Raw genomic sequence first — 26,370 nt, forward strand, 5'->3', positions numbered from 1 at the left:
ACGGGATCTTCCAAGACGTATCATCTGGCCCGCACTGTTCACGAGTGGTTCGAAAAACACACTGAAGATCCATCACCCATCTTATATTCGTTTGTTGTTATTCACACTTTTTTCCAATTTTGCATCGACCATAAAACCAGCCCTCGTTGCCTTTTTGTTAGGCTACATCTGGGCTTCTTCACTTGTGCTTTCGTACTTTCATAATCTCAACTATTCTTTTGTTTCTTGCGATGTTATCCTTTATAATATCATGAAACTGTGTACACTAAACGCCTTATTAAGGTGAAAACATTACCGATAACGAGATTAATGTGGGGTTACATTAGTATGAGTAGGAACAGAGAAAGAAAATGACGTACTGGAAGATATAAAAAAAAGGAAAGGAAAGACTGTAGAATGATATTCCTGGAAAACTAATGGATTTCGTGTTATTGAGTAAAACCGTAGCACCCAGTTTATATAATATTTTTAAATATTTCTGGACAAACAATGAAGTTCCTAATAAACAGGACTGGATGCTCGTTATGTACCTCGTCTACTTCAACTGAACGTTCAATATTTTATAGCTAGATAAAAGATTCATTGTCTTCTAGCAGGTGGAATCTTTGATTGACCGTACATATCATTTACATCATTTTCTTGTGGCAGTACAGAGGGTTTGTCTCAAGCTTTACGTTATTGCTTGAATTTGTTAGTTAGTTAGTTAGTCTAATACATTTAAGCATTTTGTGTTTCAGTTTTAAAGTGCTGTAATTATTTAGTATAACTCAATCATTGCGCAAGCCTCAAGTTGTTTAGAGGGTCATAGGGGAGGTAGAGTGCTCAAGTTATCTCCACACACGCTCCTGTTTGAATAAGCGCGATACTGGAGTCACTCAGTGGTCACTAACGTACTTCACAATAAAATTGACTCAGAACTTGCAACATTTATTCCATAACAACAAATCTGTCAAGAGACTGCGTCTAAAATCTTTCTACAACAGTAACAAAAGCTCCTGCCTTTCTTAATAGTGACTGGCGCAATGTCCTTGACTTGCAAATTGGGTGGTGGCGGATCTTTACCCTGTAGAGTTCCACGTCATCCGCAGATGCCCAATTAGATTGAGATCAGAGTAGGCTGAATTCCCTCTCACATTCCTGGAATAGTTCTGTACAATTCTAGCCTTGTGACGTGGCATATTATCCTGCTGAAAGAACCCAATCACAAATGGATACCAAATATACTTTGATTGCATTGCTCTTCAGTTGACTTTAGACATTTTGTCCTGCTGAACCGATGACAATAACTTTAAAATATCTCATATCAGTCATTGGCACATTCGGCTTAGTTAACCAAACTTAACTACCTAAAGGCACAAATGACGCGTTCTGCGCTCGGTTTGTGCAGCAAAGAAGTGGATGGATGATAACAAAAGATTGAGAGATGTCTGCGGATGGGATGAATAACGTGGTCCACTAAGGAAATTATGGAAGCTGAGAAAAGAAAAACGAAGTTATTAAGAATTTTGGCACCCCACTCTTTAGTCTGTAGATGCCAATAAACCTAGATTACTGCGGTCACAAAGCCTGGAATTTGTAATATTACGGAATACAAGGGCAGGATAGTCTAAAAACTGCTTTTTAATCGTTGCAAAGAAGAAATTACTCTAGTAACGAAATTACTTTACCCATTTGGTCTATTTTTTATATACTCCCAGTTGTGCACTGTGAGCTAAAGTAGCACGTGGAATGTTGCCATTTTATGGCGAACATCTGGATGTTTTAACATGTGCGGGCAAAGATAACCCCCATCTCCCCCATTGGCAACTAATGCGCTGTAGTAGTGGCTACAGTTTATTAAATACGGGCTTGAGAAATGAACTCTTGAAAATCGATGGTTGCGAAATCTCCAGGGCTACTGGGTACTTTGCAGGAGCACTGTTCACGAGCTACGTGGCAGCTCTTACTCCCTAGGGTATAGTGCTCCGGGGATATTGCAATTGGTTGTATAAAACTAGTTTCGATGTAAGCGTTCTTGTTTTCCTCAGACTACCACCACCACGCGCATTTGTCCGATGCATACTTTGCTGCGACTGACCCTGTTTACATGTAGTTACCGCAGTTTTTTTTCCCACAGAATCTTTGAGAAAACAACACCTGTAAGTTTTCACTGAAACACCAAATTGTATTTCTGAAATAACCTGTAATGCGTCATTATAATAACAGCGCGTGGTACTCCAAGCGATGAGATGGAGGAGAATATTTCACTGCTTTCTTCCCTCCATATCGTTTGCTGTTTTCTGTTATTCGTTGACACTTCAGTCCCATTTGCGATTCCCAAACAATCCCAGAGAGAGAGAGAGAGAGAGAGATGAAAGTTTCCAGAATTAAAGTTCTCGCACTCAGAGCCCTCAGAAATAGGAGGACTCAGAGTAGGAGAACTCCAATATTCTTTATACTTTTAGCAATAAGGATGCTGATCCAGCTGTAAAACAGAAGCTGAATCAGCTTTATAACTAAAACATGCTGGCAACCACGTAGTAAACCGAATCCTATTGTTAATCCTTTAAGTGGTTTCTGAAGGAGTTTGGGATTTAATTGTTTTTACTTAAGAGAAGAGCGAACCTGACAACCTTGATAACAGAAATCTGCTGGTCTTGATATAAATCGGTCTGAAATATACTCAGGTTTTGAGTTAGCTCTCGCACATATCCCACCGATTATAATCGCCATCCTTCAACCCCACGTGGATGAATCCTGGATTCGAAGTCCGTGTCGACCAGAGGAACTTTTATGAGTTTATTTTTTAAATTGTGGGTGGGTGAGTTATTTAGTTTTGGTTGAGAGATAAGTGGCTTTTTCTCCCGGACACTTGGGTTTTTCATTCCATAAAAGTAAACCGATCAAGAGTGCGCAAAATTTAAAGACATGATACAGAGTCAGCTCTTGGGTGTTGTTGCCTTGGCATAAATTCAAACAAATAAATCAGTTTTGAGTTGCCATTTTACACCCTTATTCACATATGGGGATAAAACTTTTCCAGCATCCATTTAATTAAAAAAAATTGAGACAATTTTTGACGCTTATCGAAACTGTAAAATCCAAGTGGTAACATAAGACGAACTTCGGTTATTTGACTTCTTAATAATTACAATGATATGCGTACTTCCAGCAGCATTTAATAAAGGGACAGACATTGAATAGCACACTGTTTTTTGCAATGCGTGAAGAAAAACATGTTGTAATCGTGAATTTTATAGTTAGAACATAAAATTCTAGTTTATAAATGTGGTCACAGATCATTTCTCAGAGAACAATACGTTGGTCGCAGATGTAGAAGGAACTTATTTCTGTCAGCTCGAAAAGGACCAAACTGGGATGCGCTTGTTAATTATGGAGAACTGAAAAGCTGGTGCAGATTTACAGAAGCTGGTGCTGCAGATAAGCTTCTGAAAGAAGATGGCTTAGATATCCGAATTGTTCCGGTAATGAGAGAGAGAGAGAAAGGAAGGATATCGATCGTGCCGCGAAATACACCCTCATCTGCATATAAATAGAGATTTCCAGCGGGACTAATTAATGAGTCCCGGATTTTTGACGTTGAAGAAATTTGAATCTTCAAACTCAGTTGCGTGCACACCCCGATAGTGAGCGAAGCCTCCGAGCACGACTGGAATGCCACGAACAGCGTTTAGTAATTCAAATGTCTCTTCGAACAATTCGGATCGTTGCAGTTCAGCGAAAACCTATTTGTTATTCGGAAGATAAACACGTTTGAATACCGAATCCGATTTTTATCCGGTCGCCGCACCCAATCGATCTCCTTGTAACAGAATTCTTCTTCCGTTTGCGCGTTTTTTTTTTTTTTATTTACATACATTTTTATTACATATATACAAATACTTTCTATTTACAATCGTCGCATTCTGCGTAAGAAACAATTTTAATTATGCAAATTCACTTGCAACCAATACAACACAATAAAAGATATATAAATTTTCTGTTTATACTCCGGGACGACCAAACAGTCAGAGGAGTTCACAAGATAGACAAAATACAAGAAACAGCACCGTATTCAGCAGTCACGGGCTTGAACCCCGGTCACTCAAGGCACGTGTACTTATGCACCCACGCGCCTGACCACTAGGCTACGGCAGCCCATATACTATGTATGTATGCGGATGTACTTGTTTTGGGTGGCACCTACACGTTTAGTCGAACTCCACCTTGGAAAATCTGTGTTGAGAGAGTGTAACTGTGTCTACACTCTGCAGCGATCAACACCCTGTCAATCACTGCCCATTTCTAAGCATGAGTAGTTGTGCCTGCTTCTATTATCTAGTGCTGCTGCACCAATTTGTCGTCCAGTGGAAGGAGTGCAATACCAAAGGACAGGAGCCCTCCGGCTGCCCAACCCGAGGGAAAAAAATATAAATAAATAAATGAAAATAAATAATTAAATAGAAAAAAAAATTATGTACAGTTAATACCATTTTATACATTCTATAATATTACTAATTTAAGAACACAACATTTAGTGTCTAAGTTAACAGTTGTAAGGTAGAAATATAATTTCATGAATACATCAGTCTACTGTCCACTTCTAGAATAAGTAAGCAAGATGCGTCTTCTTTTAAACACCTTGTCAGAAAAGGATTGGAATACTGCAAAGTTCTTGGCATCTTGAATCAAAATATCGAAGTTGTCAGTCCTAATAGGTTGAGTGCTGTTAAATAGTTCTTGTCTGAAGTCGTCATAAGCTGGGCAATGAAGCAGAACATGCCTCCAGTCTTCTACTGCCCCACAAAAACACAAAGGGTCAGGTTCAAGTCCAAATTTACACAATTTATCCCGCAGTGAACCATGTCCAGTTATTAAATATGACGTTGTCATTGAAGGATAAAACCATCCCATAACTTTCTTATTTACAGCAAACGTTGCGTCTTCAATGAACTCCCTGGTAGTGAGTCCTGTTTCACTGGATTGCCATCTGTATTTCCACTTCTCAGTGAATTTTGTCCACAGATTAATTTTTTCCTTCCGAATGTCTGTGGCCGGATTACTTGCAATGTCGAGGATTTGAGTTGGCAAACCTTTCTTTAAGTTAGAAATCATGCCTCGGTATGCCACATAAAGGTCAATCGGGATACAACCTGAGATCACTTGTAAAGCATTGGTTGATGTTGTTCTGCAGCAACTGTGTGTTGCCAATATCATCTTTCTCTGCAATGATAAGTTTTTGGCCTTCACTGTGACGTGAGTAACCCTAGGAAACCATATGGCTGCCGCATATACTACAATTGGCAAAAATATAGCCTTATAATATAATGCCAAAGTTTTGTGCTTTATACCCCATTCAGCTCTTGAGAACCTAATCACATTGGCAGTAAACTTGTTAATCTTTTCAGCTAAGTTCTTCACGTGGGGGATAAAAGAAAATTTATCATCAATTAAGAGACCAAGATATTTATTTTGAGAAAATAAGGAGGAATTTGGACATTGTTGATATGAAGTTTAGGGGGTCTATTATAATCCAGTTTGTTGTTGAAGATCGTCATCTTTGTTTTCGTCTCAGAAATTTTTAATTTATTTATTCTAGACCATTCCAGCAAATCATCCAGGATTTCTTTCCCATGTGTTTCTAGCAAAAGTCTTGACCTGCCTGGTATGCACAGGGGCTAATTCGTCGGCATATGCTATTTTATTGCAAATTTGACTTTCTTTTAGTAACCATTGGTCTAAAACAGAATTCCAGAGGAGAGGCCCAAGGACCGAGCCTTGTGGGCATCCTCTGGAAATGAATTTTGAAAATACCAAGTGTTGCGAGATGACTTATCTGCCTATTTGAAAAATAAGATCTAATAACCTGATATAGTAAATCATCACATTCTGTTTGCGCGTTGGTGAAATACTCGTACGAAACCACCTGCATTCTCGAAATGTATTTTGGCAGTACAGTGTGTATATTAGGATACCTCGCCCTAAGCGCCAATCTACTTCTATTGCTCATCGCCATGCTTAGTGCAATGGTACGCAGAAAACTCATTGTGGTCCTGCAATGGTATAAGCAGTCATAGTATGCGTGCTGCGCGCGTTCGAATTCATACACTACCACAAAAAGATGCGTAGCCCCTCTGGTAAATGAGTACAGTTGCACCGGCTATCGTTGACTAAGTTGTTTTTACTACTGTGTTGGATTTCCTGATTTATCAGGATAACCTGGAATCGTATAAATCCTACAGTAAATTTGATTTGGATCAGACTGTAAAAACCAAAGTTCTAGATGGGCGGGAAACATTTTGTTTTAAAATAACTGATCAAAATAAAAATAGTGGCAATAAAACAGTCTAGGCCCACCACTCTCGTGCAAATTTCATTTGGGATCGCACAGCGTTTCAAGGTGGCAAATTGAACTTTTCATTGGTGATTCCAAGCCCCCCCCCCCCCCCCCCCCGTCGATCCAAACAGTATTAGACACTCGCAGTCCTGTGCATGGTGTTTACAAATCTTTCCATTCAATAATCATTTCTTTTTGATACATTGTTCAGTGATTTAGCTTTTCTATCAGTTGTTGGTGACTTTACTATTCGGTGACTTATTTTCGTGTAAACTCAGTTTTAGGTTTTGTTCAATATTCACAGATAGTCTCTTGATTCGAACTTGGAGTTCAGCTTCATATGCAGATTGTTTCATATTATTACGTGTGCATCTAAGATTCATGTAATAATAAGTACAAATTTTGACGCTTCCCCTGCACTAGAGATAAGTAACCCTCTAAACGCGGCATACGAATTTAAAATTTTAAGAACCTTCCTACAAAGTGTTTTTAAGGAAAGTTTAAAATGAGTTCGGAATGATAAGAGTACCTTAACAGGTACGCTTATCATTCCGAACTCATCGATTGTTGTTGATAGGTACTTGAAGTGCGGTTATGATGATGTAATTTGAGTCCCATTGCTGGCTGACGAATGCTGGACCTTTACTAGAGGCAGGGGAAAATCAATACACCCTTCAATATGATCCACTAATCCCCCTCTTCTCTGTCACTCCGTCATACTTTCACCCACATATGGTGTCGATTGCTGTTTCTTAGACCAAAAGTTTTCCGATCAGGAGGAATGGCCTGGAGGAAGGCGTTCTAGCGGATAAGTAAGTGAATGACCATAAACTGCCTGTTGATTTTCTTCTCACTATCGGTGACTTTCAAAGCCTCAGAGTAATAGCCTCTAAGGCAATAGAATTTATCTTATAATAATTAGAGACACACAACAGGTACCAGAGGCACCTATTTTACCTTATCAATGGGAAGGCAGGCACCCAAGGGTTCAAAATCAGGTAATCGAGATGACAAGGCTTCATGGAAAAAACGTGACTATTACCTTTGTGCTTCCCAGAATAAAACATTTGCATTCTGCTGTCATGCCGCATGATCCATGAACCTACTTCTGTGTTCCCTCACATTAAAATAGTAATTTTCTGGAGAAAGAGATTCTTCAAGTGATATGAGAACAGCTTCTCCATAGAATTGAATAGAAGTCTTTGCATTACGAAAAAATGTAGGCCAAGACATCACACTCACCACCTGAAAGACAAAATGTCAGCGAACACGAAAATAAACTTTTCTCTGTCAATTTTCCTCAACTAAACCAAGTAATTAAATAGCACAATAACCTAAAAACTAACTTACACTCTTCTGATCTCCTGGATCATCTCGAAAAATTGAGATTTACTTCTCCTCCTGCGGGCCTCCTCCTTGGCTTTCTGAAGAGGAAAAAAGGTAAAGAAGAGACCTGAAAGGAGAAGTGAAGAGAACTCTCTTTGTTCTATTTAGTCTAAAATTCAGATTAAGCTACCAGTGGTAAACATATTTAAGTCCTTTCTAACAGCGTGCATACAAGCCTAAGGACAAATACACCACAGCGACGCAGGGATAAAAATAAACACTCATCAAAACGAAATCAATTTGCAATTTTTGTAATATACGTCATATTATTTGTGTGGGGTATGTTTGCTCTCGTAATAGCTGTTATTCAATGTTGCCGAGCATTGTAGTGGATTCCTGTGCGATGAAGAAACCTCGTACAACCGCAATATTTAAACCAGACAAATGGAAAATCATTTACTGTACTGGAATGCGTGTAACCGGCTGGATGCAAATTTGCCTAGCAATTTATCAGCAGTTTTTTCTCATTACAAGAATTTAAACCATTTCCCATTCACATCAGTGCGGAAAACGAGAGCTGGTGCTCTGTTCCTCGGGGAAACTGATAATGGCATCTTTTGACACATCTGGCATCACTAACTGGCATCATTAATCTCCCGCCAGCCGTAGTTTTTGCAATATTTCGTGGTAGTGGCACGGTAATGACCACAAGCTAGTAGTTAACACTTTCGAGGATAATTCTTCATCTTGTCAGACAACTGCAGTTAAACTCCTTAAGTACAGCAATCTAACCTTCCCAAGGGTCGTGAAGCATCGTATTGTGACCTCTAATAATTCCTAATTAAGAAGATTGAAAAAGTGGCAAACATTTTCTACTGCGCATCGTACAAAATACATTTGAAGGAGGAGGATGACTCCAGTTTCCACAGACATCTGAACTGTGCTCTATCAGCAAGATTAAGCGTCGTCCCAAGAGGTGTAACACTAATAACTGATAGTGAACGAGCAGAAGAAGCCAGCTAGTCCATCAATTGAACCAACATAAGAGAACTCGCTTTTCAATTTCGTGCGACGATAGGCACTTGGTGATACAAAACAGCCATCCTGAAATTTTTAACAGGCGCACTGGTTAAAAAAGAAGACCCTTGTATCCCTCATGTTTTTGTTTTGTCCCTTGTACTCGTCCTCTCCCTAAAAATTACTACTAGGACGTCAAATATGAATGACAAAGTGTTTAATAAGGTTTTTTTGATACTTAATATCAAAATAAAAATTATCTATTCGAATTCTCCCTCATTATCTAACCACTTCTGAATTCCTTTTCGAAGAACCGGAACTTTATGGTTATAGTTAAATCGGTTACAGAATAGCAGCTTTGTAATAGCTGCTTTTAATGACCAGAACAAATGAATATCAGAAGCCTGGACCGGTGGAGGAAAGCTGAAAAAGCACTTTCCATTTCAGATTCTTCAAGATGTTTTCATTACCACTGAGGCTGTGTGATCTTGATTTAATCAGATGCCTTTGCACTGTTGAACTCTTGCTGGATTACCTTGTCCTTCGTTAATTTCAGTAGTAATCCGTATGTCTTCAGCTCCAGACGAGAAAGAATGACGATGCCTTTTGCTTTCAGCATTCAAAGACGTCTTCGATTGCCGAGCAGAGAGTTCGTTTGCCATATTTTCGCAATCTTCGTGAAAGCTGCTTGGGACTGTGATAAACATTTATTGCTATGCTGATCTTTAAGTCTAGTAAAAAATTTCCGACAAAGACTTCAGCAGGGTGCTGCGCCAGAAAAAATATTGTCCTTTCAGGCTTGACAGTGAGAAATGATTAAACTAGTTTTGTTGTTATAATACTTTAGTCAAAATAATTCCTTTCCATTGCATGATTCTTCTTTGCCCATTTTTGATTTTGCACAGAACTGGTACCAGACACGGTCGGCAGAAAAATTCGCGTGTTAGTTTAAATAAAAAGGATGAAAGGAATTCCAGTAGAATGGTAGGATTAGGAATTCCATAAATGAAAGCATCCTCCTATTTGGTCAGCGCACTGGTGTCACATTGGCCACATTTTCTAAATACACACCGGGTCGTTTTTCTATAGTCTAACTCTTTGCCTCTCATGAAACATAGAGACAAGTTCGGTTCCAAGTAAAGTTTTCGTCAAATGGAAAGAATCACCTGCTGCACCACGAGTTCTCATAAATCGGAGTTTAGTTCTGTAGGCTTGTAAGAGTTTAGGGGTCTCGTTAATTTTGTGTGTATGTCCTTTAGAAATGCCTGTACGCTGAGTTCAAAAGTGACATTCCGATTTTTCCAGCACAGATTCGAACAAAGAACCTTACAGAAGCATTGGAAAATGTACAACAAGATGGTGTTACTGGTGGTCAAGTAGACCGCTAGGATGAGTCATTCTCTGTAGAGAAAAAGTCGTGCTGGACAAGTGAAGCCGAATTTATTTTTGTGTTGGTAAGTTTGTGGAAAAATCGTGTAGCTCACGGATTCATGAGCTACACACAGAGTTACAGAGATATGCACACAGAGTTTGGCAGGACCTATGTTGAACAGTTGAAAATTTGAAGTCAATGGTAAGAAAATGCCATCTTGGTTTTTGCTATTCCAGTGGCCTCGCGTATTGGAATGGAGAAGCTATGGAAATGGATGTTATTTTTGATGCAAAGTCATGACACTGAAAATAAAAAGGACATATCGTATCCATATCTGCTGTAAAATCCATCGCTCATGGACCTGATCTGAGCTAGAAAAACTCCTTTTATGACAAATTTAAGTCTACCAAAAATCTTCTGCTTCATGTCTTAGCTGAGATACCGTGAAGGAATTCATTTCATATTTTTCTCAGAAAGGTTTACTTGCTCAAAACGATTCGAAATTAATACCTGCCTTTGGAGCTGAAGTATGTGAGCCAAGTGAGTAAAGACTTCAAAGATTCTCCTAAAAGGCATTTTCCTTCAAGTAGGATTTATCTGTCGGCGCCAATTGTATATTTGGTTTACGTTTTCTTTTATATTATTTTTCCAAGGAGATGTACGAAAACCCCCAAACATTTTAATGAAGAAAAATATGATTAGTTAATAGTTCTTGTAGGTTTTCAGGCGCACCAGCAACTTAAGCCATTTTGCGCAGTATATAATACGTCTGTAAATTGCGTGTGTTCTGCGGTCAATTTGTTGTGTGCCGGACGAATTACTTGGAGGAAAAAACAGTTCTACCTCTCCTGAGTCCACTAACTCAACCACGTTGTGAAAAAGACCCATAAAAATTCACCGCGTCATTGACGGGATGCGAATTCTGTGACCGAGTCAAATGCCTTGCTAAAATCCGAATAAACTGTGTCGAAATTGTTCTCTACATCCAACTCATGAGTAACTGTTTCAAAATCGAGTTTAGTTAATTTTGATTCTCTCTTAACAAAACCATGTTGCATTTCTTTCAGAATGCCATTTATATCTAAATATTTCTGGATCGCACTCTTAATCATTGCTTCCAAGATTTTTTCTAGCACTGTAGTCAGGTTGACAGGTCTGTGGTTATCACATTCTAGATAATTCCAGCAAAAGGATACTCAAAACTGTTTCATTAAGGAAAAACATGTTTAACTAACCGGCTAGCTATTTTCAAGTGGCCACTTATGAGCTGGTTGTAAGAAATCATTTCGACATTGCTAACTTGGATTTTAACTCAGTTGAAATCAGTTGACCAGTTGGAAACTGAGTCCCGCCTGGAAGGCTACCGAATATGATGAGATATCAGAGTAACTACAGTACAGAAGGTAGAGTAGGGTCATGTTTCAAAATGTAAATGGGACAGGAAGCCAGAATTGGGCAAGGAAACAATGGCTTCATAGAGAAACAATGCAAAGGTCTGGTAGGCCCAGAGAAGGTCTTCTTACTTCGTATCAAAATAGTGTTAATGAAGAAAGTTGTAAAGGGGGCTAATTATTTTAGATTTTCGCAATCTGTTTCCAAGATTATCTGATTTCAATGAAAGCAGATAACCTTGGAAATGAAATCATTTCCATGGTTATCTTTCAATGAAATCATTTTATCTGATCATCATTCCTTCAAAAGAATTTTGAAGGAATGATGATCAGAGTTGAAAGAGAATGGCGAATTGACTTCGATAGTGCTCTTCACCATTTGTTGTGGAACAGTGAAGTTGTGAAGGCGTCGTTGAAAATTCTCAAATTTCAAAAATTAGGTTGTACGACGAGCTTGAAGGTTCATTTCTTGCATTCATTCGCACACGAATTTTGGTTCCTTCAAAGAGGAACAGCATCCGCGATTCCACCAAGGTATCAAAGAGCTGGAAAGAGAATACTAAGATGGAACATAAACATGATAGCAGATTACTGCTGGCATTGTGTTTGTGTATAAAATTTATAAAATAAGAAAACGTGCGCTTTCGTTTTTCCACTTAGAGGAAAATCCTTAAGTAATACAAAAATGGGTGTCAATTTTGAAATCAGCGTAGCGAACTCGGGGAAAGGTAATTCAGGTAATATATTTTTCTTGCTCTTTAAAAACAAACCGTTAATCTTTTAATAATCATTCCTGGTCACACCCTTTTCAGCGTTAACGATACTGCTGGAAACCACATTCCATACACAAGAGAAATAACACAAATAAAATAATTACATTAAAATATTTAAAATAAGAGAAATCTTAGTACAACATCGTTTATATTATTTCCAGTTTTTTTTTTATCGTAAGATACGTTTTAAGAAATTTGGTAGAATTTCTTAAAATGTATTTTACACGGATCCAAGACTTAGTATCAATTTTTGTTTCTATTTTAAGTGAATTATCATATGATCTTAACCTCGTAATCGTTGCTACTCCATTGCGCGTGTTTGAAATAGAGTACTTAACCTCAGCTTACCCGTTTCACGCTCTTCTGGAAGAGGCTGGCTATCTGGCCTTCTCTTAGGTTGGACACTATCTCCTTGGCCGAATGATGCGGAGACACCAGTTCAACTGTGTTTACAAATCGATACAGTTTCTGCAAGATACGAGAGGATATTTCAATGTACAAACGGCAATGCGTGTCAGATGACATGTAAACATCCATTTTATTGGAATAGATTGTCTAATCAAAATATGAAGCAATTCCTGCACTTTCGAGCTACCGCGCACGCTGATTAGTTTCCTCATTAGTGTCTCAGCTCCGGTGTACATGACAAGGGAAGAAGCTCGGTACATCGTAGGAATTCTTAAAGGTTATTACGTTTGTAATGTCTCGCAACGCATTCACACGGCCTTTGATTATGCGAACTGCCCAAATTTTAATTTATTTTTTTATCCCCTCCTAATTTTAGAGATCTGTCTTTATTCCATCTTTATACCTTCTGAAATGATCACTAATTGGCATCCACAAAATTCGATAGCATTACACAGCCGTCAGTGGGTGCTGAACTGGTTCTCCAATAATTGAGAACTGTCTCTTCATCCCCACTCCGTATCGGCCATCTTTCACAATTTTATGATCGGTTAATGTGGATTTTATAGTTAGTTTTTGAAGTTCATATCTAATCTATCTCATTCTTCAAATTGAAAAATTAAATTTTTAAAATATATTTGTACGCGCTCGAAGGATCGAAAACTCTCGATGTATACGATTCACTACATTTAATTTTGCCAGATATTTTTAAAAATTCAAATTTAGAACTGTATTTATTTTATGCAAGAATTATAAGTAAAGAAAACATAAGTGGCTTTAGAAATATGGAGCCTGTATAAAGACATGCCACATAAAACGACCCACTCCACTGAAATGGTCTAACGAATATAGGGGTAGACCTAATCTGTTTCCCAGGCTTTTGATCGCAAGACGCGTTCAAACGCGTGGACAAAAATCCAAGCAAACAGTATTCGATGATTGTCAGCCCAATATGGCGTTTTTTATGGAAGAGTTAGGTAACTATGTATAAAGATTTAACTTTCATTGGTAAAATGTGAAAGTTTATAGCAGCTGAGAGGCGCTATACAGGCTTGCCTCTACTTCAGTGTATCAAGGAGCAGATATGTTGCAAAAAGAGCATCGCCAACCCCTTTTCTCAAAAGAAACCACCACTTCTGAGCATTAAGCGCTACACATTTTGTGTGAGCTATTACGCATACATTACGAAGCTTGGATGTTTCCATGTGAAAATTTCAAAATTGGAAGCAATAGTAATTTAATTTAATATGATGATACAAGGAAGTTCAATTTACATATTTTAAAACTAGCGATTTTGATGCTGGGTCTAGCTTTGTCTCTTGTTTATTTAATTACTTTCTAATTTTTACTTATTGATGCGTTTGCTACATTAAATGCGTCTTATCCCTGGGTGCAGATATGCACGCAAGTTCCTCACTTAAAGATTTTAAAAGACAGCGTTTTGGTTATTTCCAGGATTGAAAACTGTGGAGAAAACATACAGACTGATGAGAACTATCAAACGTTTCTTAAGGAGAGAAAAAATTAAAAATAAATCTTTGTGTGCATTCATTCATTTGGTGAATGGTAAAATAAATTATATTTAGAAATAATATCGTAATAAAATTTAATTAACTTCAATACTTCATCGGCCAGGGTCCAAAGACTTAATTTAGTATTTATAACTCGAAAGTCTTTTGAATTAATGGCCTGCTTCAAATCTTAAAATAAATGCAAATCCTTTAAGGTTCCATGTTTCTACTAAGACCTTCATAAACTATTCCTAAGAATACTTTGTGGAACTTCTCGTACTCTAAATTTTACCGAACAAGTAGCTAACTATCAACGAGTAAACTGCGCCTAAATTTCTGTTTTCGATTGTCATTAAATGTCGGGTTCAATTTTGGTAATTTTCCGTATCGCGAGGACTACGCTGTCTAATAAGATTCACCAATCGGATCAGTTTGGAATGGAATTAAACGATTCCAAATTAATGATTTTCAGTTGTTTACGTCAAGCAAATGACAGATAGTCTTGTACTCGCGGAACATGGAAAGCAATTAAGCCACCGATCGGGAAGATGCCCGAGATGGTTTACCGATCAGTTTCGTTTATCCAGTGGGATTTATGCTGTCACTCCTTGTTTGCTTGATGATCGCGTGTGTCTCGAAAAGAAAAACAAAAGTCGTGAAACTCTTGTTAAGAAAGCGAACATGGACGAATGTCGAAGACATTGTGAACCATTCGGTTGTCGTTGACCGCAGTTATCGAAGCCATGTATCGGTTTTCAGTGCTTCATCTTTTGGCAATCAGAATAACGACGAACTCATACATATTAAGCAGCCGAAGACGAATGGGCCACAAAGCCGGTGGAAAAAGAAACGAAACAAAAGGAAACACCTCCCTCTTTTGTTATGATTGCTGTAGAATTCCGATCTCTAGATATGCATCGCCGATCCTTTTCATATCGCTTACTGAATAATCGGCCGGTTGCCATAACAACAGAAGGCCAAACTTTGCATCATTAGCGTTATTTATACCGCTACAAGTAGTGCTGGTTGTAGAGCGCCTGCGGGCCGCTAGTAGCTATCAGAAATATGTAAAATAGCCTGTTTAAGTGGATTACTCTTCTAAATGTATATAACAAATGCAAATTCTTCGCATAATCCTCCCGTGCACTGATGGTCTGTGAAGGTACTTAACGGAGGATGAAGAAAATGATTTTTGTACTCCGGAACAAACAGTATTCTTGATGAGCAACTTGCAATAATGGAGATGGCTTTCAAAAATGCGCACCAAACAACCCAGCAGTTGTTCTTTTTAAGCCATCACGAGGACTCTTCTTCTAAAGGTAGATTGAATATAACGCACTCATAAAAATTTTACACTCTTCACAAATCTGTACTGGACAGTAAATTTTCTTTTTATTTCTTTACGTCTGAAACTTATGCCTTTATTACAAGACAAAACCGCAGTGTCGACATCGTGTTCAAGAGAGTTTAGAACGCATTCCTTCTTCCTTGGCTTTCAGGTTTCTGTAGTTGACAATTGTCCGAGACTGACAATTTCGTGTTTTTTTCCTTCAAGATTGTTGTTTTCATCCCGAAGAATTACGATCTGACAACAGAACACACGCTAATTATAGATGCAGTAATCTTGCAGTTCATGGCCTTAGCTTCTTCCCTGCTTGTATACTGAGAAACCAATTTAAATCTGTATCTTGCATTATACATCTAATAATCAGTATCTTTTCTATCGCGAGATAAGACTAATAAACTATACCCTTAATGGTAGAATAACTGGTTTTAAAGGCGTACTTGAGATTACGTAGGTCGAATTTCCTTACCTGGCTGAAAAACATCAGATTCAGATTTCTCCAGAAACAGCGTCTTGGCTTCTTCCTTAAAATCGGTAGGGCGTACTTGAAGACAAGATGTTCCATGACCAGTATCAAAGCTCCGACGAAAATTCCAACTAGCAGCATGATGAACACCCCAGCAACGGCCCTGACACTAAGCGGCGAAGGTTGGTTGAATCGGTGAACAGTATCATCGAAGCATGGCACCCGTCCGTACCACTTTTTCTGCAGTTGGTCTAAGTACCCGTGCTGGTTGTACTTCATGATCAAGCTAGAAATTGTTTCCTGGAATAACATAAACCAGGATAAGTTGCTGAATATCAACAACCACTATGCAAACACAAGACGCGGTAAAATAATATTGATATAACTATCATTATCATTAACTTAACCATTTTAAAATTCTAAACCTCACTGTTCTCTTATCAACATACGCTGGGTTGAAAAAAAGGTTGACACATCCACATCGATGGTCTGTGACGATATAACAGGCTCCTCATATCCTTAGAGGAAGAATTAATGAATCTTATTACCACTATAAATGATAAGCCACAGTTGCAGAACTGAGGATTTACTCTAATTGGGTTAGGGTAAGCTGCTCTTGTCAAAGATGTTTGATTTCTACACAGAAAGTTATCTTTAGAAAAGATTGAAGATAGAGGGGGGAAGACAGAAAGGTTTACTTAATTAGAATTCATCGTACATTTCGTAAAAGCCCCGTGTTTAAAAATCTGTACGTAAACCATGAATCAATACACATGCTCGGTTTTCATCCAATAAACAAAGCGAAGGTGACGCTTCTTGAAAAGCTTAAGAGGATGGTACTTTGTCAATGTTGTTTGGCATAATAAATACTGGTAAAAAATTCACGCTTATACTCCAAGGCCTCTATATATATAGTCAGAAGAGTTTCCAGGAGAGAGAAAGAAAGGGAACACACAACCAATAACGTATTTGCGCTCGAACCACGGTCAGCTCAAACGCTTGTACAACTCCCCGCGCTAAACACTCAGCTATGCGGGCCCTTCCTCTTAAAAGTCCTTTACAGCGAGAGAAATGGAGTGGCAGCATAACGGCGTTCCGAGCCCTGACTGCGATATAAAACATTAAGAAGGTGGCTCGTGTAATGGATGGGAAGATGCAATCATTTGGCAAAGAAGTCCCGTCGGTGCGATATCTCTTTTACGTTGCGTGTCATTGTATAATATGAGGAGAATATGTTAAAATATCTGAGCTCTTTCCTCAGTAATAGAATCTCCTTATCTCTGCCCAGACAATGTCTCGGGAAAAATTGGTGTGCTTCTCTTATTCCTTGGCTGTCTGGATATCCGAAAGACGACCTGCACGCTTCCAGAGTGATTAGCCCCCGAAAACAGAAGTATCATTAAAGAGGAGTGGGATATCGGACGTTTCCTATTGTCAAGCCGATAACATCTAACAAGAAACAAGACGGGTCACGCTGATCTCATAATTCTTCTGCCGCATTTGTTCTTTGGGTTGGCACAATGCCAGTTGCTGCCTTCCTTCCTTCCTTCCACTGTTCGTCTTTGACTACAGGATAAATCGCACATCTAAATATACTGATTAGCGACTAACCAAAGTCTAAGATTTCGATAAAGTAACAGTTGTACAGCATTGCATGTTTAGCCAGGCAGTGTGTGATATACCGACGTTCTGGAGAGGCAATCCTTGACAAAAGAAATGCCAAATTTTATTTTTTAATAGATCCAGTGAAGGCCTTTTGGAACGATATGCTGGAAATTCTTGTTATCACGAATTACACTTGTTTCTCTAACAATGAGGCAACTGAAATATCTCTGAAGACTCGCTTAGAAGAAGGAGAAGGACGTTGTACAATTACCGCAATAAGATTTAAAGATTTTTGATAATAGCAAGAGGACAAGAGAAAACGTTTTAGCTGCTCTTTCAAAATGGTTAAACCAAGAACTTTCACTACCCTCGGTAGTAAGTTAGTACTCCCCAGCAACAGTAAGTGAAGAGAGGATAAGTACGAAGAAGCTCTATTATTCTGCCAATGATATAGAACTTTTTCTTCACAGTTACTGATCTTTCTGCTGAAACAGGGGCTTTAAGATCTTCGTAGCACAATTTGTAAAAAATCCGTTTTTGCCAGCGTTGCCGAGAAAAGCATTCAGAAGGTTGTCTTAACTTTCCTTCCAAGTAATTTCTGTTACTAGGCTACAATGGGGCCTTAGACATCAAACTCTCTGCATCCTTCGCAAGGATTATTGTTCCAATGGTATATATGGTGCTGCGCTTTGGTTTCAACATGCCGAGCTCCCTACTCTTCAAAAAAAAGTTAGGATCCATGCAACGAAATTTTCTTCTTGTTAGTACTGAGAGCATATCCAACAGTTTCTACTGCAGCCCTTCAAGTTCATACTTGTTTTACCCATTTTTGATCTCCTCATATTTTGGATTGGGTTTCTACAGAATTTGATCGAATCGTTATTAATACTTTTGCTTCCTCCAGATCAATCTCTGAAAAAGGTCTCACTCCAAAGCAGTTTATTCCAGATGGGTCCTTTGTTGATAAGCTGAATCTAAAATGGTTTGGTCCCAGCGTGTATACTACATTTTTGTTAACAGCCCATCTCTCTTTTAACGCCAAATTGGCTTCTTTTAATCTTTTCCCTTCATCTCTTTGTATTTTCAGCCTCGTAGAGGACCGAGCACATATTCTTTTTTCACTGCTCAATTTACGACAATTATAGAGAATTATTATTTCCAGTTGCTGGTATTGTAACTCCTCCAGGTGCCGAAACAAAATTTCTTTCTTTCAAGCTTTCTAAAATTTTGCCAATAAAGTCTTTCTCAAAAGAAAATTCTTATTATCCATTAACGCTGATCAACAATCTTAAACATAATCACTTAACTGTAAACGTTTTAGATTTTAATCATTATAATTCTGTATTAGTCTTTTAGATTGATGTTCACAATGCTTCTTTTTAATTTATTATTAGTTTCTGTTCAACAAAATTCTAAATTTTCTAATCGATTCGGTCCTTACAAATTCGCATTCAGTACCAGATATCGAGGTCTGCCACGATTCATTCTTAGTTGCGGCCCACCTCCTCCTGGTGTAGACGGGCACCGGGCATGCAGGATTTCCAGGTGATCGCCTTTCTGGTGGCAAAGCGGCCAGAAACAGTTGACACACACACACTGCACAAACAAACAAAACATTATACATATTGCTGGCCTTACAAAGTCTGAATTCATCACAGTGTACCAAGGAGGAGTTCAACTGACGTTCTGGTGCCGCCTTGCATAAGATACTGTTTATATGTCTCGATGTCTAAATGAGGATTTGATGCGATCACTGGAAAACAAACAAAGGTTGTCTGAATTTTGTTAGTCACTTACTAACGTTTCATTATTCCAATCCTACTCTTTGTCTCAAGATTAATGGAAGATCGAATAATATTGCGGTGAATTCCTTCCTAGGATCAGAGAAAATCGAAAACATAACTTATTCAGAAAAAAAAAAGAAGAATGATTTAGTTTTAAGATTTTCTTTTAATTTACAGAATTTACAGAACCACCAGGTACCATCGGACATCCTAGCATATTGAAAAATTGTTCTTGTTTATACTCCGACACGACCACCAGGTCAGTGCAGTTCGCAATAAGTCATCAATACAAACAGTAATCGTATTTAGCAGTCACGAGGTTGAACACCGGTCCACTCAAAGAGCGCGTACTACTGTATCCTCGCTCCTGACCACTCGGGTACGTCAGGCTTCATGATTGTATCTTCCAATCTGGTTTTGATCCCTAACGTCCATGGGACTGCGCTTCAGCTCCTCAAATGCCAGAACAAATGCCAGTAGTGTGGGGAAACTCACGTGCTGTATGTTTCGAAATTATGCCGTTTTCTTTTCATGGGAAGGAAAAAACTTACTGAATTAATCTTTCTTTGTATTATTAATCCTCTCCATTTTCAAGGTTGATCACTTTATATTAATTTTCAAGTTAAAATTTGTCTTCGAAATGGCTGCAGGTTATATTTATGTCGATCAAGTTGTCCCTTAAAGACAGACCCCTTGAAGTCAGTCTGCCGTATAACAGCGTGTTGTTTTGACCCCTGGAATAAAGTGCCTTCATGGGTAGTTGAGACTGGTGAGGTTTAAGGGCCAACTTGATCGGTACCTTCTGGTGGAAAGAGTATAATGAGAGGGATGCAGGTTGTATACACTTCTGGCATGCAGCAAGAGCCTGTCTTCTTTGCATCATTGACCTCTAAAATAACATCCGTTCAACAATAAAAATGCAAGTTGTTAAATCTGTGTTGTTCTTTTAGTTTTTCAGCGTTGATTCATTAAATGAAATTACGCTTAATTACCGATATGTAAACTGTTCGTGAACAAATAAAGGTTATTAATTACAGGTCCAGTCCTTTGGAGGAGTATAACGAGTAATTACTGCTTTTAAGTTCTTTCAACGCTGAATTAATCTGCGGGTGTCGTAACCGAAGCCTCCAGTTGACGAATCCACGGTCGGCAATTAAGCCTAATTATAGTCTGCTGCAGAAAACCAGCTACAAAATTTAAGGAGTACGCTTTTACAACACACACACTCTTCCTCCTTCCCCATAACAATTTTAATGATAACCCGGTCTTTGTTGCTCTCCCTTCTCCACTGAATTCGTGCGTGGTGTCACCAAGATGGCAGTGCAGGGTCCAACAACAAGAATAGGACAGGAGTTCTGTGCGAGCTTTGATCTGCGCATCTCTTCTTGGACAACCTCCCTTTAACAAAGATTTCGGGCTTTGTTTCTGGAGCGTGAATGACGCGTTTTGTGTTCCGTGTTAAGTCGTTGTACGTACACGTTTACGGTTTTCTGCGCCAATTATTAATTTCTTTTAATTAACGCCTCCAACTGTTTTGCGCGGATTACGAGGATCGTCAAGACGAATTCCGTTGGTTGCTCCAACACATTTAGATGACAGTTTCTTCCCACTCTTTTGTGCCCTCATCATTTCCTTTCATGTTTCGACTGTCGTGTATTTAGGTGATGGATGGATTTCCGATATTTCCTCTTGGGTTCCCCCTCTCTGGATTTTAAGGGGCGTTTTTGTTAGTTCATTACGCATCGCTGGAAACAGCCGAAGTAATAATTCTGCGTAGCCATTTCCTACCTCAATTGCAACTCTAAAGATCCTCCCTTCTTTCATCATATCCGTGTCTCATTACTCATCCGAAACAGATCTCAATCCACACACATTACGTGAGTTAAACCTTTTTCTTCTTTCAGGCCTTAATCGATTTTCTTAGACACACCGAATTAGGCATTTTCTTCGCTCGCAGCTCATCAAATGCTTCTGTTTAGGTGGTCGAGCAACAGAGCAAAAGGGGTTAATGTGTTGTTTCACTTTTTGTTCCACTCCAAGGTTAAATCGGTTAATATTCGATTTCATCGTTGGAAAGGCGTAACAACAAGAAATAATTGCAACGCGGGAGTGTCCAATTAATAAAATCGGTTTATTTACGGAGGACTTAGTATTTTCCTCTTTATCTTGATGGTGTTGTAAATAGCGAAACCAAATATATTACAGCTAATGTACTCTGTATTGTGAGACACCAATCGTTTTGAGAAGAGCGATAATTATTCAGTGATATGTTTGCCCACCTCTCATCTTGAATACAATCGCAATTATCTAACACCAATTTATATTCGTATTTTTCTCGCATCAGCAACTTAGACTATATTGCCCGGTATATAATGTCTGTAAATTGCCTGTTCGGTGGTCGATCTGTTGTTTGCTGGACGAAAAACCCGAGGTCCCGGGAATCAAAAATCATGTGGTATCCTCGCCTGAGACCGGCTAATTCGTCCACGTTGTAGGAGCGAAAAAGGTCCATAAAAATTTCTCCCGTCATTGGCGGGATTCGAATTGAGGTCTTTTCCACCCGGTGTGGGGAGGGCGGTGATTATACCAACCAAGTGTGCTACAAAGGACACCAATTTATACTAATTGACAGTAATATTTCTGTGACAGTCGAAGGAGTATGCGTATACTCGAACTTGTAGACTACAAACCCGGTTTTTTTGCTCCAAAATCGATTTCTATGGAAGTCGATTTTGGAGCATAAAAAGGACAACGTAGGGCCCATCACAATACAGAGGCTTTGCCATTATTCATCTGGAAACGGTCTGACGCGTAAAATTCCGAAATTATCTGGTGGAAAGCCTTTTTCATTCGGTAATCTAGTTCGCCTTGTCTGTAAATTGCATATGCTCGCGTACATGCAACTTTCAGACCAGGCAATCCGGAGTGTGATGGCTTTAGTTACCTCGGTGCTTTTGACAATCCAAATCATCACCAGCAAAAAGTGTTAGGTTTTCCAAAAGTTAATCGGGATATGATCGTGAGGATTCTGGGTGTAATGATCGAAAGCCCAGTCCAAACCACTAGAAGCAGCTTCATAACGTGTCATTCCGATGGAAAGATGCTCGGAATTCGTTGACTTTACGTTGGGCTATTGGAGATCAAGGTTTTGCCATTCCCAAATGCATTGACGACTACTGTTGATGCTTAGACCCTGGCCTTTCCGTTCCAGAGACCAATATAATGATATTGTGGTGCTATCTGTGACACTTTTGCTGCTGTTCTTACTTCCAATGTTATTTATCAGAGTTGTGTCTGAATACTTTGCGAGTACTCAAGATTCCAATGGTTGTTCTGGATCCTACGAGTAAGCAAGATTGTAATCAGGAGGCTTTACTGAAGATGTAAACTGCTAAACCAGCGCAAACTATCTGCACTGCCAGCTCACATAATACTTATGCATAGCGTAATACAGGTTGGGAGGCTAATGAACCGTGATGTTCAATATCAACCAATGTCTCCTCCCATTTCTCATTACAATTCGCTAAAAGATCTGACACGAATCTTACCGCTAATAAAGCCATCGCTGTTCCAGTAACAACCATCGCAACTTAGACTTTCGTCAGTGTTCAAGTACCATTCGTCGAAGTACACCAACAAAGCTTGCCTTGCCGTATATGACCAGAATAAAAGCAGCATTTCTAATGAGCTCAGAGAAATGGAACAAGTTTGTTCCTGTTTCTGCTGTGGTCCCTCCCCTTTTCTGATCTATGATTAAAAATTCTAAATTGCGTAATGCAGTACACCGATTGCTTGCAAGTGCAACTAATAGTAACACTGAGTTTTATTTTTCAATTTTCGTAAAATATGCTTTAACGTTTATATGACTTTAAAATTAAACTGGAGGGCATCATTTTCGAGCAGTACAACATTTTATATTCGTCGTTGTTCATCTCGGGCATCGATGAATCTCCAACATTTCCGGGAAAAGACTGCCTTAGGATTTCCAACATAATCAATCAACCAATTTCGTATGTTTTTGAAACTTTTATTTCTAGAATTTTTTACGTCTGCTTTAAATGCTTCCCATCCTATCTTCTGCAATACCAGTGTAGTTAAAAGTAGTCTACATAATTTTTCTAGCGGGAGGTATTTCCCTTGGACTTAAATATATATTTTGACACCCTCCTTGTTCAAGAAGCCTGCTCGCATAAAACGCAGCAGTACTTTTGCGAAAACTTCACTGCATAGACAAAAATTGGTTTAAAGTTTCCACACAACTGAAGGCTTTCCAATCAATGCAAGTTCAACTGGCAGTCAACTGAACGTTGATATTTTACTATTTTTTGAAACAATTACGGAAGCAACGTGGTGCTTTTTAGCACCATGTTGTAAAACATGAACCTAAGGTCCAAAGAATGCAAATTTTCCAGCTGATCGTTTGTACCGGGTGTTTCATTTGGAAACTGATTTTAAGATGATAATAAATTTATGCAAAAAATAACATTATTTAACCAACCTTTGCATTTGATTTTGTGCTATCCAGTAGCCATTGGAGCCTTCAGAACATCTCCTGTCCACAGTTTGTATATCGAGGCAAATGAACCCCCACAGCACTTCAGACGAAAATCCTTATTACGCTGTAATAAACATAATGAACACCGTTCTGTGGGTCTTCGATTGCAAGAAGTCATGCTCAATTGGAACATTAATTTCCAGCATCTCCTCGAGGACGTTGCTGCTCCTGAACTTCTCTGCATTCAATTCGCACCTCTTTGTGATAATTTCTTTTCGAGATCGGGAAAAGGCGCCCTGCCAAACCACAATTTCAGCAACTACATGAAGCCCACACCTTAGAAAACTCAGAGAACCGACTTATGGTTCCAAAACAGATGAAGCTGTAGGTGTTGCAGCAATTTCTTCTACTTTCTCAATATCTGTATCTCTTCCTGCTGAATTCAGTATCTATACCGCATAATTGCACGCGATAAAACTAGCTCTAGATAATATAAACAACCAGCACTTCAAGAAAGCTCTGATATATACAGACTCCTTAAGTACAGTCACTGCCATCCAGTCTACTACTTCTCCCAACCATCCTATTCTGAAACAGATCCGATCTAGGTTATATCTATATCAAACATCTAACCAGATGGTCCTCTTCTGCTGGATCCCTTGTCAAGTCGGCATCCCAGGTAATGAATGTGCGGATCGTGCTGTTAAACATCCTTACAGTGGATCATTCTGCCATCCTAAAATGCCAATGCCATACACTGATTATAAATCCATTGTTAAAACAATGTAGGAATCAAATATCTGAACTGTGGCAAACGCAAATCAATAATGAACTATTCCAGATTAAAAAAGAACTTCATCTGTAGACTTCTAGTTCCAGGAGAAGCAGGCGAGAAGAAGTCATTTTGGCACGACTCCGAATCGGTCATTCCTATACAACTCATCTCTTCTTGCTTATGAGAGAGAGTCCTCCTCAATGTTCCTTCTCAATCCTGATTAATAATCAAACATATCCTCATAGAATGCCCTCAATACTCAAGTATCCGGAAATCTAGTTTTTGCTCTCTATCCAACTTGCAGGAACCTTTAACTTTATTGCACAATCTTGGCAATAATGCAGATGATTTTAAAGCACTATTTCAATACTTGAAATGCATATATTTTAACCGTCTCTGATAACCATAATATAAAAGATTCAGTCATGAACAAGCATAATATGGCCCAGGAGGCCCCTGTGCCAAAAATGCCAAAAACCCTCAACACAACAAGAACAACAATTTGTGCTATCCAGAGAGTCAGTCACATTACTACACATTAAACTGATTCTCTCTTATAACAGGCTTTTTTCTTAATTGGATGAAAAACAAATCGTCTCTCTCTCTCTCGTCTGTCCAGCCTTTGATTTCGCTAAGAACGCGGCGAATATTTGATTTTCCTCCTTTAACCACGAACGCAATGCATCCTTAATTGCCAACATGCATTAAAATTACCGACCGCTTCGTAATTTAACCTCTCTTACAGAAAACTGATCCGTAACAAATACGAGCGCTAACTCAGCGTTTAATCTCATTCTCAACGCGCTGCTAATTTCATAAATGCACTTTATGCACTTGATTCCCGCTTCTCCACTTAGTGTATTATGCTTCCTGCGCCGCAATACGCTTTACTTGGTTACTGCACCCCCCTTTTACTTGTATTCGACGAGTTCATTTATTTTCAGATCTTTGCCCTCTGGCAAAATATATACGTTGAAAGAACAAGGCATTTTTGCAGATTACGCTCCCTTTCTACTTCATTTTTTGCTCTTCACCACAGAACTTCTAAAGAGTACGTTATCACCGAGAAGTCTTTGGTTTTATGGTGACATTTGGAACGCTTCTTGCTAGGACAGAGACCTAATTAACCCATTAACACTCGGGAGCCTTAAGTAACTCTAACTGCAGAAGGGACAGACCTCTTTGGCATTTTATTGGTGTTCTTTTGTTACAAAAAATCCCATTTCCAACAATCCGTTACTTCAGGTCGACTCTTTTTATTCATTTTCTTATTCTGGAATTCGTTATTGGACAACGCTGAGGAAAAAATATTTAATTACGGTGTGTTTTTGATGATATCCGGAAACAGCGACTGATTTCGTTAAACCGAGCCATTGCTTGTTTCTTCGTAACGTTTATTAAAGCTGGGAAAGATTTCCCAAAGGTGGATAAAGACCCGGGGTGAATCTGAGACAAAAAAATGTCAGCTTTGGACGTATTAGATGAATGGGCACCAGCTGGGCGATCGAGAAGAAATCGCCAGCATTTTAAGAACGATTTCTCTCCCACAGCTACTATAGTCATCACGATGGTAGTCCCCATTTAGAAAAGGCCTGGATTCGAATCCTGGTGAAACATCTTTTTTGGGCGCTTTTTTTTTTACACCGTGGCATAGTTATCCGGCAGTGGTTTTTCATCCAGATAAACCACAGTACACACGCAATTTACAGAAACAGTTCATCGGCCCCTCATCGCCTTAGTTGTCTTGGCGTAGTTAATAGGCAACTGAGAACTTTTTGGAAAACAGAAC

The 26,370-nt window shown here is 38.9% G+C and overlaps 1 protein-coding gene across 1 annotated transcript in view; it reads right to left on the reverse strand.

Moving 5' to 3' along the window:
* Positions 1-26,370, reverse strand: part of LOC150077610 (glutamate receptor ionotropic, NMDA 1-like) — a 261,828-nt gene that overhangs the window by 3,485 nt on the left and 231,973 nt on the right. Inside the window, exons 6-8 of the mRNA XM_090385958.1 lie at positions 15,926-16,222; positions 12,544-12,663; positions 7,667-7,740 (exon numbers count right to left, since the gene is read on the reverse strand). Of these exons, the coding sequence (XP_090242084.1) occupies positions 7,667-7,740; positions 12,544-12,663; positions 15,926-16,222 (491 nt within the window). The remainder of the gene's footprint in view (positions 1-7,666; positions 7,741-12,543; positions 12,664-15,925; positions 16,223-26,370) is intronic.

This window comes from Mastigoproctus giganteus, chromosome 12, assembly GCF_048544385.1.
Source record: "Mastigoproctus giganteus isolate SK-2022 chromosome 12, ASM4854438v1, whole genome shotgun sequence".
Classification (NCBI taxonomy): Eukaryota; Metazoa; Arthropoda; class Arachnida; order Uropygi; family Thelyphonidae; genus Mastigoproctus; species Mastigoproctus giganteus.